The sequence below is a fragment of the Leuciscus leuciscus genome (assembly GCF_965113295.1).
Source record: "Leuciscus leuciscus genome assembly, chromosome: 2".
NCBI classification, from domain to species: Eukaryota; Metazoa; Chordata; class Actinopteri; order Cypriniformes; family Leuciscidae; genus Leuciscus; species Leuciscus leuciscus.
Window position 1 is genome coordinate 43,453,515 of NC_138726.1, and position 13,527 is coordinate 43,467,041.

The window sequence follows — 13,527 nt, forward strand, 5'->3', positions numbered from 1 at the left end:
GTTTGGCTCGAGGTCATGGTGCAAAAGGACCCTAGGTTGAAATTACTCCGAACCATCCCTTTAAGAATAGAATGAAAGACATTTAATTAACTGTTTAGAATACACAACAATGTGATAAGATGCTTTGTTAAAAAGAACCAAAGCTGGATGATGACTGATGCCCAATGGGAGCCTGGTTCTTGTCCCAGTAAAGTGTGTGTGCAGAGATAAGGGCCTCTGGGCTTGATCGATTGGTTTGTGAAAGCTCATATGATGCTGACACAGAGCTGTCATTGACAGGCCAGCATCAGACTCTCTACCACACAGTGACACAACCACTGTGTATCAAGCCAGGCCATTAAAACTTCAATGTGTCAAAAACACCCTCTAATAGGGAGACATACCTTCGTCTCTACATTTCCACTTCCAGAGCAGATCTGAGGAAACAGAGGCTTTTACTGAGCTGATATGAGACCAACGAGTCAAGGGCTGCCTAGAGATCGCCCTGACGTTTAGCTCTGAACCAAAGATGGGGTGTGTATGCAAAATGAGTTCTAACCAACCATTATAATATTATTCCTAAAAAAAAAATACTACAGCAAATTATAAAAATTACTATTAAAATATATGTAAAACAAAATTATATAACCGTAATATAGAGAAATAGCGAGAGACATTCAGTAAATTTCTCAATACCCTCCAGATGTTCTATGCAGTATTACCTCATGACCTCTGCAAAATGCAGTGACCCACACAGGAGATTAAGTCCAGCTTCTCTGGGGCTAGAAAAATCAGTTACCCATTCCACCTACTGCTTGGGTCATTTGTCAAAATGGAAGAAATATAGCAAAAATAGATGAGGCCAATTTACTCTTCCCAAATTCCTATAAAACATTATCAGTTTTCAATATGATTTCATATGAGATACACACACATGCACAGTGCGCACACACACATGAAACAGTGAGGCTAGACTATCAGTCAAGCCTTGCACTTTCATGCACCTGAAGTGCTCTGCATGAACATTTCCCTTTATTGAGAATCAGCACCATGACAGAAAACATTAAACCAGTCTCAGATCAGAACTGAACAAGGCTGGGCTTCTCACCCTGGATCCTGAAGTGGTGTCCGCTGGGGAAGAGGAGATGGCGACAGAGGACTCGCTGACCATGCTGGGAGGCCTCGGCTCTGGTGGTGGCTTGGACATGCGTAAATTTGCCCTACAATAGTAGAAGAAAGACATGATCTCTGACACCAAGTCTAAGGTGTGGTTACTAATTCACTATGAAATTAAGAGTGAAATAGATACATTTTTGTGTTTAATAACCAACAAAGTAAAGTTGTTTACTTTGTGTCCCAGGGACACAAGTATACAAGTGAGGAAGAGACTCAGAAGCACACTCCCTTTTAAAGACTCAAGTAACATGTTGTCAAACACATTCCCTGAAGGCAAACTACTCACAGACCAGGACATGAAGAATACTAAACAAACAATATCACCACTCGGCATACGCAGCTCTGGTGAGAGTAGTGTCAGGTGACCTGGACATAGTAACAATGACAAGAGACATTAACAAAATCCATCATACATATCTATTTATCTATTTATCTACATATTTATATCTAACCAGTGGCAGAAGTTTATGGGGTGGCCAGTGGGTGACCAACGCTAATTCAGAGGGTCCATAGACCATGACAGAAAATAATTTATAACTAGGGCTGGGCGATAAAACGATAAAAACGAAAAAAATCGATTTTTCTCGATAAAACGATATCAAGAGGTCGATAAAATGTTCGATAATGTTTATGCGCCAAAAGCGGAACTAAACTCATTTGAACCGCGCGCCACACAGACCATTAATCCGCTCGGCTCAAAGTCCAAACGGCAGCGCAGCGCGAACTCACTAGAGCAGATGCGTTTACTCTGATCGGTTTCGGTCACGAAATCCAGTGAGAAGCGCTTGAATTCAGCGAGGAACACAAATGTCTCAGTGATTTAAACCGATTTAAACCAGTTTAAAGGCAGATGAAACATCGCTGACAAACAGGAGAAACACTGTGCACAACGATACAGTCAGAAAGCTTTTCCGTCTACAAATTCCCATCATTTACCATGGATTTACTGTAACGTTAGCCTAGTAATATTAACTGCACCATGAAATGTGGGATATACATATTGAATTGTATTATATTATTAATGTAGACAATGTATTGAAGGACTAATGGAATATAATTGCAGTATTTAATAATGTATTTAGGCTACTGTTTTTCATTCAAATACCATAGAAACCATAAAATTACATTTTGCCATGATAGTGAGGTGCTATAGGCTATGCCTGGTTTCATCTGTGGTTGTCATGATCTAAATGCATGATACTGGATGACCAATGGTTAAGTTTAATAAAACTCAGAACAGTCAGAATTTTTTTTACCAAAAAAAAAAAAAATAGCACATGCAGAAACTAAGAAATTGTCCAATAAATATATTTATTTTGTTAAGGAAAAATGACAAATGTTTGAATGTTCAACCTCAGATTTGTAAAATGTTCACCTGTTTGGCAAGTGTTTGTCCTGATATGTTCTGACAATAAAGAGTAGTTTAAAACCGCAGTTAACACTCTGGTTTCTACAACTTTCACTTAGGAGCAAAAATCTGCCTTTAAACTTTAAATAAATAAAGATTTGACTTTTATCGTGATAATTATCGATATCGACTGATATAAAAAAAATTATCGTGATATTTTTTTTGGGCCATATCGCCCAGCCCTATTTATAACCCTAATCTGGCATCAAAAAGCATGGATGAATGATCGCACGATTACTTCACATTACCCCCACATATGCTATACAATCCTATACTGTAACTTAAGACACTGTGACCGAATTACATGTATTACTAGCACAGATGTAAACGTAATGAATGTTAGGCTACTGGAACTCGCTTAATTCTCTTATCTGATTAACCATTAAGCAAAAGATTTTGTAAAAATGAATTTCGTAAAAGTTGTTCAGGAAACATAAAACTTAAACTTACTTCAAATGGGGCTGTCAACTTTTGATTTCAGCTTGGAATGAAAATGATTCATGGGGGAATAATTATTCATAAGCTTATGATTCAATATCGTTTATTTGGACAAATACATGGATATACAGTACATGTTACTTTCTCAAGAAATCACTCAACTAATGTTGTAAACTATACAGAGACCCTAGTTATTAAAAGGTAAAATTAACAACTTAATTATATACAATTGCATACAAGACCATTTTTTATAATAATAGCTTTTTAGTTATATACTGTAAGAGTAAAATTATATGAATATGTAATATAGTGTATATTTTTTTGCAAGATGCTCCTCTTTAGAGTAAATTTTTTTAACTACAAAGTTTATGGACTAACTGAATTAACGGCTTTTCTGAGGTAAATGTGACGTTATGTGACATTGTTCTTAAGCTGTTTTATTGACGTCTTTCCACGGTTGAAACATTGAGTGATTACGTGAGACATGATTCAATTCAGCAAGTTGTACAGTTTCTTTCAACATTCCTTCTGATGTTCATTCATGTTTATTTGGTGCTGTTACTACTAGTAGTAAAGAGATGATCGGTTCACGTGTGCTCCCGCTTCACTTGAACATGGCACATTAAAGAGCGCCAAAGCTTTATTTATATTCTCATTGTTTGAATTTTGTAGTAAAACTTACAGAATTTGAAAGCTGAGACTTTGTTTTATATCAAAAGTAACGTGCACTGTCTTGTCTGTCAGCACATTGTCTGTGTCCTCTTTGCTCCGCAATGTTTTCGACTGGGTGTGTGAGTTGGCAGCCCAGCTTCAAATAGGCTATAATGCACTGAGAAGCTGAAAAGTGTCTTATATGTTCTATAGTTGAAGGCTAAAATAAATAAGATGAAATAAAAAAAAATTTAACTGCCAGTATTAATTACATTTTGGGCTGGCCAATCAGATGTCCAGTGCCACCCCAGACACCCCTCTGGCCTTGCCACTGTATCTACCTAGCTACTTAACTATATCTGTCAATTTACCTACATATCCAATTATTGATTTATCTATCCATAAATCTATCAATCCATCTACCCCTCCATACATTTATCTACATATATTTATCTTTGTATCTACATATTTATATCTACCTTTCAATATTGATCTACCAACTTATCACCCTATGATACATATCAATTTATCTTTGTTTCTACATATCTATCTACCAATCTACTTACTTAACTATCAATCTATCAGCGATCCATCCATCCATCCATATACATATCCATCTACCCATCAACCTACCTATTAACATATCTACCTACCTACTAGATGAGCACCAGACAAATTTGTTTGATGTTTGTGCATTAGCTCCGCCCACTACCGGAGAAACCGGCATATATTCTGCTTGTTCTTAAAAGCTTAATAATTCCAAATGAACCGTTATTTTGACAGGAAAATATAACAAAGAATATAATTTACATGTAGAGCGTCAATTCTGGGTGGTATGTAAGACTCTCGCTCGCGCTCTCTCTCTAACACACACACCCACTGGGGAGTACAATCTAAGAATTTATTAGCCAATGGCTAATGATAGACATTATTTAGTTGGCCCGAGTGAAGATTTAGTCGCATATGCAAGTGATTTACTCGCATTGTAGAGGGTTGCTACATTACTACCTATCTTTTCATCCATCCATTCATTTGTAAAGTACCAGAGGAAACATCACTGCAGCGTCATTACGATCCATCACACCTCCTAAAAGCTTCCTTAAGTATAGGTATTTTCACTGGGACAAATTCATACACTACTTAAACACTCTGCACTTCTACATGTCAAGCTGCTTCCCTTCTCCATCCATCAACATTACCTCCACCAGTCACAACAGGATTAATATGAAGTATAACAGTGCCCGATTTGGATGAGACAACCCATATTTAGCTAATCTGTTTGTGGGTGCTCTGTGGATGAGAGGATTGGAGGAATGCACAGCAGCTGAAGAATGCAGGGCATTTGCAGAAGTCACATCCCGGGCCACGGTCACTAAACAGTCTGAGTCAGTTTCACTGGAATTACAGTAGAGAAAGTGTAAACACTCAGGTATGTCATCTCAAAAGCAAGGCTGGTTAATTATGTCATTAATAATAAATGAGTAACCAAATGTTTGCGAAATGTCAGCGCCACGACTGCTGTGATACAAATGTCTTAATGCCAGCCTGCTCCCTTAAATTATTCGGCTCCATTTCACTTTCCTAAGAAGGACAACTACTGTATATAAAAAGCTGCAGTGAGATTTATAACATTTTGGGCACGTCAGTAGAGAGAAGGGATGGGGGAGAGACTAGGGAGAAGGGGGGAATAGAGGACAGAAGAAAGGTGAAACAAATTGTCAAAGCTGCAGGCAACAAATAAAAAACTTCTCCCAAACACTGTCAGAGAAAAGGTGTCAGATTCAGATACTGAAGGGAAAGGTATAACCTAGAGTGAAAGGTACCAATGAGTTCCACAGTTCAACCAAACATCTGTCACATTTCTAAATCTCCTTCAAGGAAATGACAAATCATTTTGGTACCCAGGGAGTTATTATTCATTGGGTACACAGTTGCCTCTTCCCATCACCATGCAAAATGTATTTGTTATTGTGTATACAGTGTTTTTATCCCACAGTGTATAAACTATGAACAAATTCTTGAGTCTCAAAGCCAGAAGGCACAGCCACATATACAGTGCCTATAGTCTGTTTGATGTATATTGCACACAAAAATGCCAAGCGCTGGCTGAAATAACCGAGTGTAATCTGATTGGCTGACTCAACAACTTCCAGGAGTAAGGGTGCATAGGGTTTTTTGAGACTGCTTGGAATCAAAAGTTGTTTACAAGGTACCGGACTGCTCACATCTCCTTTGTTTTCCCTTCTTCTACTTTGGATTACCCATTCTGTGTAAGCTCCAGCTCTGGTTTCAGCTTCATATTCAACTTACACCTCATCTGTGTTGCTGAGCAATGCCTACTCCAAATCTCCAAATCTCTACAAGATAAAAGTTCACTTTGAGGAGCTTACCTATACGCAAGAACCAGATATTCATAACTGCATGTCTGTTTTGTCAAGTCATAAAAATACAAACAGAAAATGCTGTAATAATATAGGTCTTTATTGCTTTTCAGATGTACTACAAATATACAAATCATGTTCTGTTATTTCTAAAACAGCTCCTGAACAAAACCGGTTTCACTTGGTATCTTTCATTCTGGTCTGACTGTCTCTTCCTGTCCAATTGGACGACTCTTAGCAAGAATAAATAGCAAAAGCGCACCAGACAGTTAAAAGACTGGCTAAACATTAGTAAGGCCTGAAGTAGGTACTTCAGGTAGGTGAAATAAACACATCTACTGGTACTCAAGCATAGGATATAATAGGAGTCTATAAAATGTAGAAGACTCTCAGAGGCCTTTAGAGTGGTAACAAAAAGCTCTCTTATGGCGCTTTTCCATTACCAGTACCGACTCGACTCGACTCGGCTCGGCTCGCTTTTCACTCCGTTTTCCATTGCAGATAGTACCTCCACAATAGTACCTGGTCGTCATAGCGACGCCGCAGGAAACTGCCGTGACTTAATCTTTTACGCGAGACGCGCGAGATACACCCGCTACCCACACACACAGGACAATGGAGGAAATCGAGTGTATGCTGTTTTTGGATGTTTTTGTTTTTGCTGTTTTTTATTCAGGATACTCCGTCTGGCGCGTGCAATGATGACGCAGTGAATAGTGACGATTCTCTCTGACCAATCAGCAGTCTGCCTTGTTTTCACGTCACATTTTAGTATCGCCTCGGCTCGCTTAGAACCTCGCCGGAGGTGGTACGAAAAAAGTACCTGGAAGCAGGTACAGGTACAACCTTTACACAGTGGAAAACCAAACAGAGCCGAGTCGAGTCGAGTCAAGCCGAGGCGAGCTGGTACTGTGTAGTGGAAAAGCGCCATTAGTGACAGCCCTGCCTCTCAGGGACACTCCTTTAGAGAACCATCTGAAACTCACACCATCTCTGACATCTAATAGAAAGTGTGGACACATATAGTGTGTGTATGTATACATGTATATGTGTGTGTGTGTGTGTGTGTGTGTGTGTGTGTGTGTGTGTGTGTGTGTGTGTGTGTGTGTGTGTGTGTGTGTGTGTGTGTGTGTGTGTTCTATTATATATATATATATATATATATATATATATATATATATATATATATATATATATATATATTATGTATCAGAATTCATAATTTTCATTTGTTGTTTACTATTATTTACTATATTTTAGTTTTTTTCACTATGTCAAAGCCTGCTTGTAAGCAAGTGTGTTGTTATAACCCGATAAACATAAAAAAAAACAAAAATTATATTGTACATACAGTATTTCTATCACATCAAACTTGAATCTGAGGTTAACAGTTTTTGTTGGTACCAAGCAACAAATACGAGTGCTGATAATGGAAAATAAACCAGCGAGAAAATGCATGATGCATGATGAAATGCATGATGCAACTTAACATGGTCATCAAACCCCCCCAACATTTTTGATTATTCTGCTAAAACTCACCAAAGCAAGCAGATTTCCAAGCCGCATGTCAGGCTGACTCCACGCATTTCATGGGTGTTGGAGCTTTCGATAAAACACAATAACCCCGTCCAAAATCTGAAACATGCGCACACAGACATCCCCTCAACAAAACCATAAACAGCTTTTCTTCCTGAGGAATGTGAAGAGTTCCTGTAGTGTGAAAGAGTCAGAAGGGTTTGTGGCCCGTGTACAACATCAAAACAGCAGGAAGCTACAGCAGCATTGTCATGGAAAGTGCTGCGGACTGGAGCAACACTGCTGTCTTTCTCACTCATTTTTCACCTCATAAACTGGCTCCCGTCCAACATTTCTCAAGATTCTTTGCACCCTGGGACTTACTAGTGTTTTATCTAGGCTTTCATATTATTTACCTGCACTGTCTTTTGAATGGATGGGCACAGATTCATGCTGGAGAGATGAAGGCCAGCAAGAAAAAAATTACCACATCTGCTCCCAAATGCTCAGAGCTCCACAGTGGGGGAGCTTCAGACCCACTAACCTGGTTAAGTTATATAATACATAGCATAAAGCAGTATATAATAAGCTCCACATAATTTACACAATGATACAGCAGTTTTTGTTAGACAAAAGAACCATGAGTGATGGAATCACATACAGCAGTACTTTGATGGGTACTAAGGTACTGAATGATGAACAAATTCAGAAATCATGGTATTAAACAGTACTTTTTGGTAGTGATCACATTATTTAAATTAAAAAAACTAACAAAAAAAAACTTTAGAAGTCAGATCAGTTATAGCAGTCTGTAAACTGTGATTTACTCATCATTTAAAAATAAATTAAAACAGGACGATCAGGTTTTTTTAAATTACCCTGAGGCTGTTAATTTTTTATACAATGACTGGCTGACTGTGCAATATCCTGCTTAATGCAGAACTACCTACCAAATATGTAAATAAAAGGACATGAATTATTCATTGTTTAGATTATTGTATAATGTGAAAAAGAGACATGAAACTAAGAATGGTCAATTAATAGTTTAAAAGCCATTAAACAAAATTGTCAGCCAACAAAACTGATAATTAATAAATCATAATTAATAATCTTTATATTTACTTGAAGTCATAATTCAATATGATGACAATGATAATATAGCAGCACCATTTTTGTTCAATAAGTCATTAACAAACACTACAAAAGGCTTAAGTGACATTTAAAGATGAATATTTAAAATAAGAATCAAAGTTTCAAAAATGAAATTAACTTGTCATACAATGTACATTTACAAAACATACATTCCCCAACGCACGTTCACGCAACGTGTCTTGCTTCTACACAACACGCATGCGTAATGGTGCTCTCATGAACGCACGTTGGAGATTAATATTCTTTAGTTAAATAAAGTGGTCAATTATGTTTTTTGCGCAAACAAAGCACTCGGGTCGATTCATAAAATTGAGGCTAATAATGGATTACTTTTATGATGTCTTTACTACTTTTCTGGGACTTTAAAGTAGTAGTTGGTTAGGCTGTCAATAGAGGGACCGAAAGCTCTCAGATTTCATTAAAAAGATCTTCATTTGTGTTCTGAAGATAAACTATAGTCTTACGGGTTTGGAACGAAATGAGGGTGTGTAAATGATGACAGAATTATAATTTTTGGCTGAACTGAGGATCTGTTAAGCATTATATAATGTACTAATCATGTTCATAATTATGTCAATAAAAGTGTAGTGCAGTTTGGTCATTAAAGGAATGAATAATGCATACAAAAAAAGCAGTCAGCCTTTGTGGCAGACAATGCACCATGCTTTAGTGTTGTCGAGATATGCACTGTGCTCAGATTAGCCATTCAGATCAATAGTACTGCACTACCAGGGGATCAGAACTCTTCTATCACTGCACACATTTCCACTGAAATCCCCACCAATGGGATTGCAGCACACATTTTAGCCCTTCACCGAGGAGGGGTGGGAGTATGCAGCGCTATTAAGGGCACACAGATGAACTGAAATATCAGCATACTACATATTTAGATAAAATCTTTTGATATGTCTCCTAACATATTTCACAAGGCTTTTCCCACAGATCAGCACTTATCACAGCTGTTAGGGTGAGGTTAGTTTCCACTGCTAGATTCCTAAAGGAAAAGGCTGGGTTGATGGGGAGAGAGGACCAAATGAGGCCGGACTTGTGCTTAAAATAGCTCTTATGAGCAGCCAGGAGTGGCAAGTATTCCAGTTATGTCCTGTAACTTCACTATCTCTCACTTCTACAAACCACAGGCATGCTAGAGCTGACACTACATTAAAAGTCTTACCGCCTTATCGACACAGCCGCAAGTGACAAACTTCCTCTCTTACTCTTTAACACATTTGGCCATGATCTTTATCTCTTGGGCACTCAAACAAGAGGTTTGTAATCTGGTAAACTAATAACTAGTCAAGTGACTCTTCTGGTTTTTCCCGATGGTGGTTAATCGGAGCCTGAACCTGGCACAGGTCCTGCACACACTGTGCCCCTAATGAGAAGCATCAATCAACCTTGGCAGCAACATTTACTTACCTGTCATCTGCATGAGAAATTGTCTTGACGGCTGTGTGCGATATTCCTACGAGAGCCCAACATTCTGAATCCATGAGCCCACCTCTATATGGAGCACAATTGAGTGATAACAGGGAAATCGAGGCAGGCGGTTGAACTTCGTAACAGTTTTCACCTGGGAATTGTTTCAGCAGGCAGCAGAACACTCAAAATAAACAGCAAACCCTTAGCCCGTTCTTTCCTTGTGCGTTAGCAAGTAACAGAATGAGATCCGTCTCAGCGGGGCATGTAAATCTGAGCACTCTTAACCCTCACAGCACTGATGAGGTAGAAATCCCAGCTCAGCTTACTGACATATGGGAAGACATAGAAATTAATGGAGAGGAGGAGGAGAGGAACAGGTGCAGTGGTGCACATTTTAATGAAATAGTAAAGAAAATGAGCAATTCTTAATACTATTGTACTGTATAATTGTTGATAATGACTAAATCAACAACACTTAACACAAGCCTTATTCTTATTGATTTCATTAACATTCCCCTGGTTCTCAGTTCATTGTGAGTTGGACATTAAAGTATTTGTGGTTCAGTGAGTAAGTCAAGAAGAATCACTCTGAATGAGTCACTTGATTGATTTAAACCGGTAACTAAGGCTGCATCCGAAATTGCATGCTCTCTGGATACGTTCTCTTCTCTTTTTTAATCAGTACTTCCTTCATGGCTATATAGTATGAATGTAATCTGGAAGTACTACATTCGTAATGTTGTCATTGTCACGTGACCTACCAGCATTAATTGCGTCGCTTTAATGCCATTCACAAATCCTCTCCTGTGGCCTCATAGGATTGTTACGGTAGTTGTCCATTGGATGCACACTTCACAATCTCGCCATCCGGGTACTTTTTGCTAATAGACATGTATTCGTAGATGCCTCATTAGTGACCACCATGGGCAGCTATACGCAAGACATCTGCCATATTGGAACGGTCAAAGCCGGTCCGTAAGCACTTGAAAGCAAGTTGACTGACTGTGTGTCTGCAAGCAAATTTATTCACATGTATCTATTTCTGCAATAGACTGCAACAGATTATTTTCATAAGATTTAGTTTATCATTAATGTTAGATAATTCTCCATGTGCTAACTTTGGTTAAAGCTCTTATAAATATTACTCTGGAGCAGTCAAATGAGGTCTGCATATAGATATCCGTGTGTTTTGCCAACCATTTTATGAATACTGTGAATTCAGACATACTACTCTTTTCACATACTGTTTCTGACCTAGTATGGAAATATGCATTTTCGGATGCAGCCTATGTTTGAAACCAATTTGTAAGTCTATTGATCAATTGATTAAAATAATCTGTTCATAAGAGTCATTTGTTTACCTTCGAGAAGAACAACAAAAAACATGTTGTCTACTTCCTGTACAGTGCGTCTTTATTGTCTTTGTATGACTCCCAATCTTTCTCCGTCATAACAAGCAATTCAATCTGAAAACTTTTTTCCTCCACAGAGTTTAGTTGGAAATAGCAAAATGCAGTTCACTCATTTCTTTTAATATTATTTTGTGTAGGTCGAGTTTCAAGTTATCTTCCTCAACACTGTATGTTCCTGCTTTGCACAGATTACCGGATTCTCTTCGGTTTAAATCAAATTCAGTAACGCAGCTCCAAGCTAGAAAATGCAACACCAGCAATCGTCATCATTACCATTATCTCTGGACATTTCCAGCTGATTTGCAGATTCCAGCACAGGCATATGATATCAGTGGCTCATGGATCATTATATGTCCCATTACTCACGCATCTGTTAAAAGAACAATTCAAAACTCTTGCAGCTACATGTATTAATTTAACCAAAGCCCCTTTAGATCTTCTTAAACATGGTTAAACATACAAACAACCTGCATTGAACACATGCCCTCCGAGAAAACAGGGAGTGTGCTTCCTAAAGTACATTTCATGCAAATAAAAAGGAAGAGAAACACTCACTGGTCCTGTAAAAGGAAGTCAGTGTTTTCTGAGGAGATCTGTCCCGTCACAGGATGCCTGAACGTGGTCGTCCTCTGGTTGTGGCTGCATTAGAGAAAAAGAAAAAGTCAGGAGATGAGGGAAATGGGGGGAAATGACAAGAGAAGAAAAACAAAAATGAGCAATCCAATATTAATCATGTTTAATTTGGCACTTCCCTCCCCGCTGTGGGTACTGTAGTCGTAAGAGCAACATTCTACAGGAATGCACCAAGTTTGAGGAATTCTGATGACTTTCCCGCAAGAGTGCAGAATGTGTGGCACTGGCAGTGCTGAAGTCTGGCCAAGCCCACTCATATTATTTAACACAAAGTGTGGTGCTAAGCACAAACTTCTGCAGAAACTATTGATTTCAATTACACAGGGCCATTCACTGTTTTAACTAGGGCATTAAAACATCTCACTGTCATCAGGTGTAATAAGACAGAGACAGGGGGGCTTCTAAGGGTGAAAGCACTGTGAAATAACACCCATAATATGCCTGCTGTCATCGATTCAGTTATTCATTTTTACTTCATGCCGTTTCTTTGGTTGAAAGAGAGGGAGTGGTAATTTGATGACTAAGGAGACACCCCCCAGTGAGTTAATGTGCTCCTATATGAGGATAATTCAAGTCACTTATCTGCCTATCATCAAATCCATTATGTTTAAAAAAAGCTATATTAAGTCACATTGCCTCAGTGACTCTCTGTGGACTCAAGGCTTATATATGCAGTTAAAAGAACAGGCATAGTCATGCTTCAGGTGTGCTAGTAATCATTAAGCCAAGTGAAGATGTCCTTCACGCAACACAGAGGTTTGAACAGATGTTAGCACAGTTCTCTTTAAACGCTGTTCCCTTTTGCCTCTCTATAGAAAATTAAATGAATAGTAAGTCTAGGCAGTAAATAGTCATACAGTAAAAAGACATATAAACAAGTACTTTAACATTTCAACATGAAAGTTTGACATGAATAACATTTCAGAACTATGGCGGAGAGCAAGATTTTCCAGTGAATTATGACAAGTCTGTTCCTGACACAAATATCATACAGCTTCAGAAGACAATATGTGACCCTGGACCGCAAAACCAGTCTTATGGGTATTTTTCTTTTAAATTGAGATTTATACATCATCTGAAAGCTGAATACATAATCTTTCCATTGATGTATGGTTTGTTAGGATAGGACAATATTTGGCCGAGATACAACTATTGAAAATCTGGAATCTGAGGGTACAGAAAAATCGAAATATTGAGAAAATCGCCTTTAAAGTTGTCCATTTCTATTGGCGATTGTGCTGCATCCATTCACAGAAATAAATGTTTTATATATTTAAGGTGGGAAATTTACAAAATATCTTCATGGAACATGATCTTTACTTAATATCCTAATGATTTTTGGCATAAAAGAAAAATCTAT

At 38.1% G+C, this 13,527-nt stretch overlaps 1 protein-coding gene across 15 annotated transcripts in view; it reads right to left on the bottom strand.

The window, feature by feature from the left end:
• plekha7b (pleckstrin homology domain containing, family A member 7b) overlaps positions 1-13,527 on the bottom strand; it is a 102,198-nt gene that overhangs the window by 42,141 nt on the left and 46,530 nt on the right. For 14 of the 15 annotated variants that reach the window (XM_082149783.1, XM_082149774.1, XM_082149787.1 and 11 more), the window contains 2 exons: positions 12,090-12,173; positions 1,088-1,199 (listed from right to left, as the gene is read on the bottom strand). The exons of the other annotated variant lie outside the window; for it this stretch is intronic. In XM_082149783.1, the coding sequence (XP_082005909.1) occupies positions 1,088-1,199; positions 12,090-12,173 (196 nt within the window). The remainder of the gene's footprint in view (positions 1-1,087; positions 1,200-12,089; positions 12,174-13,527) is intronic. 15 annotated transcript variants of the gene reach the window in all.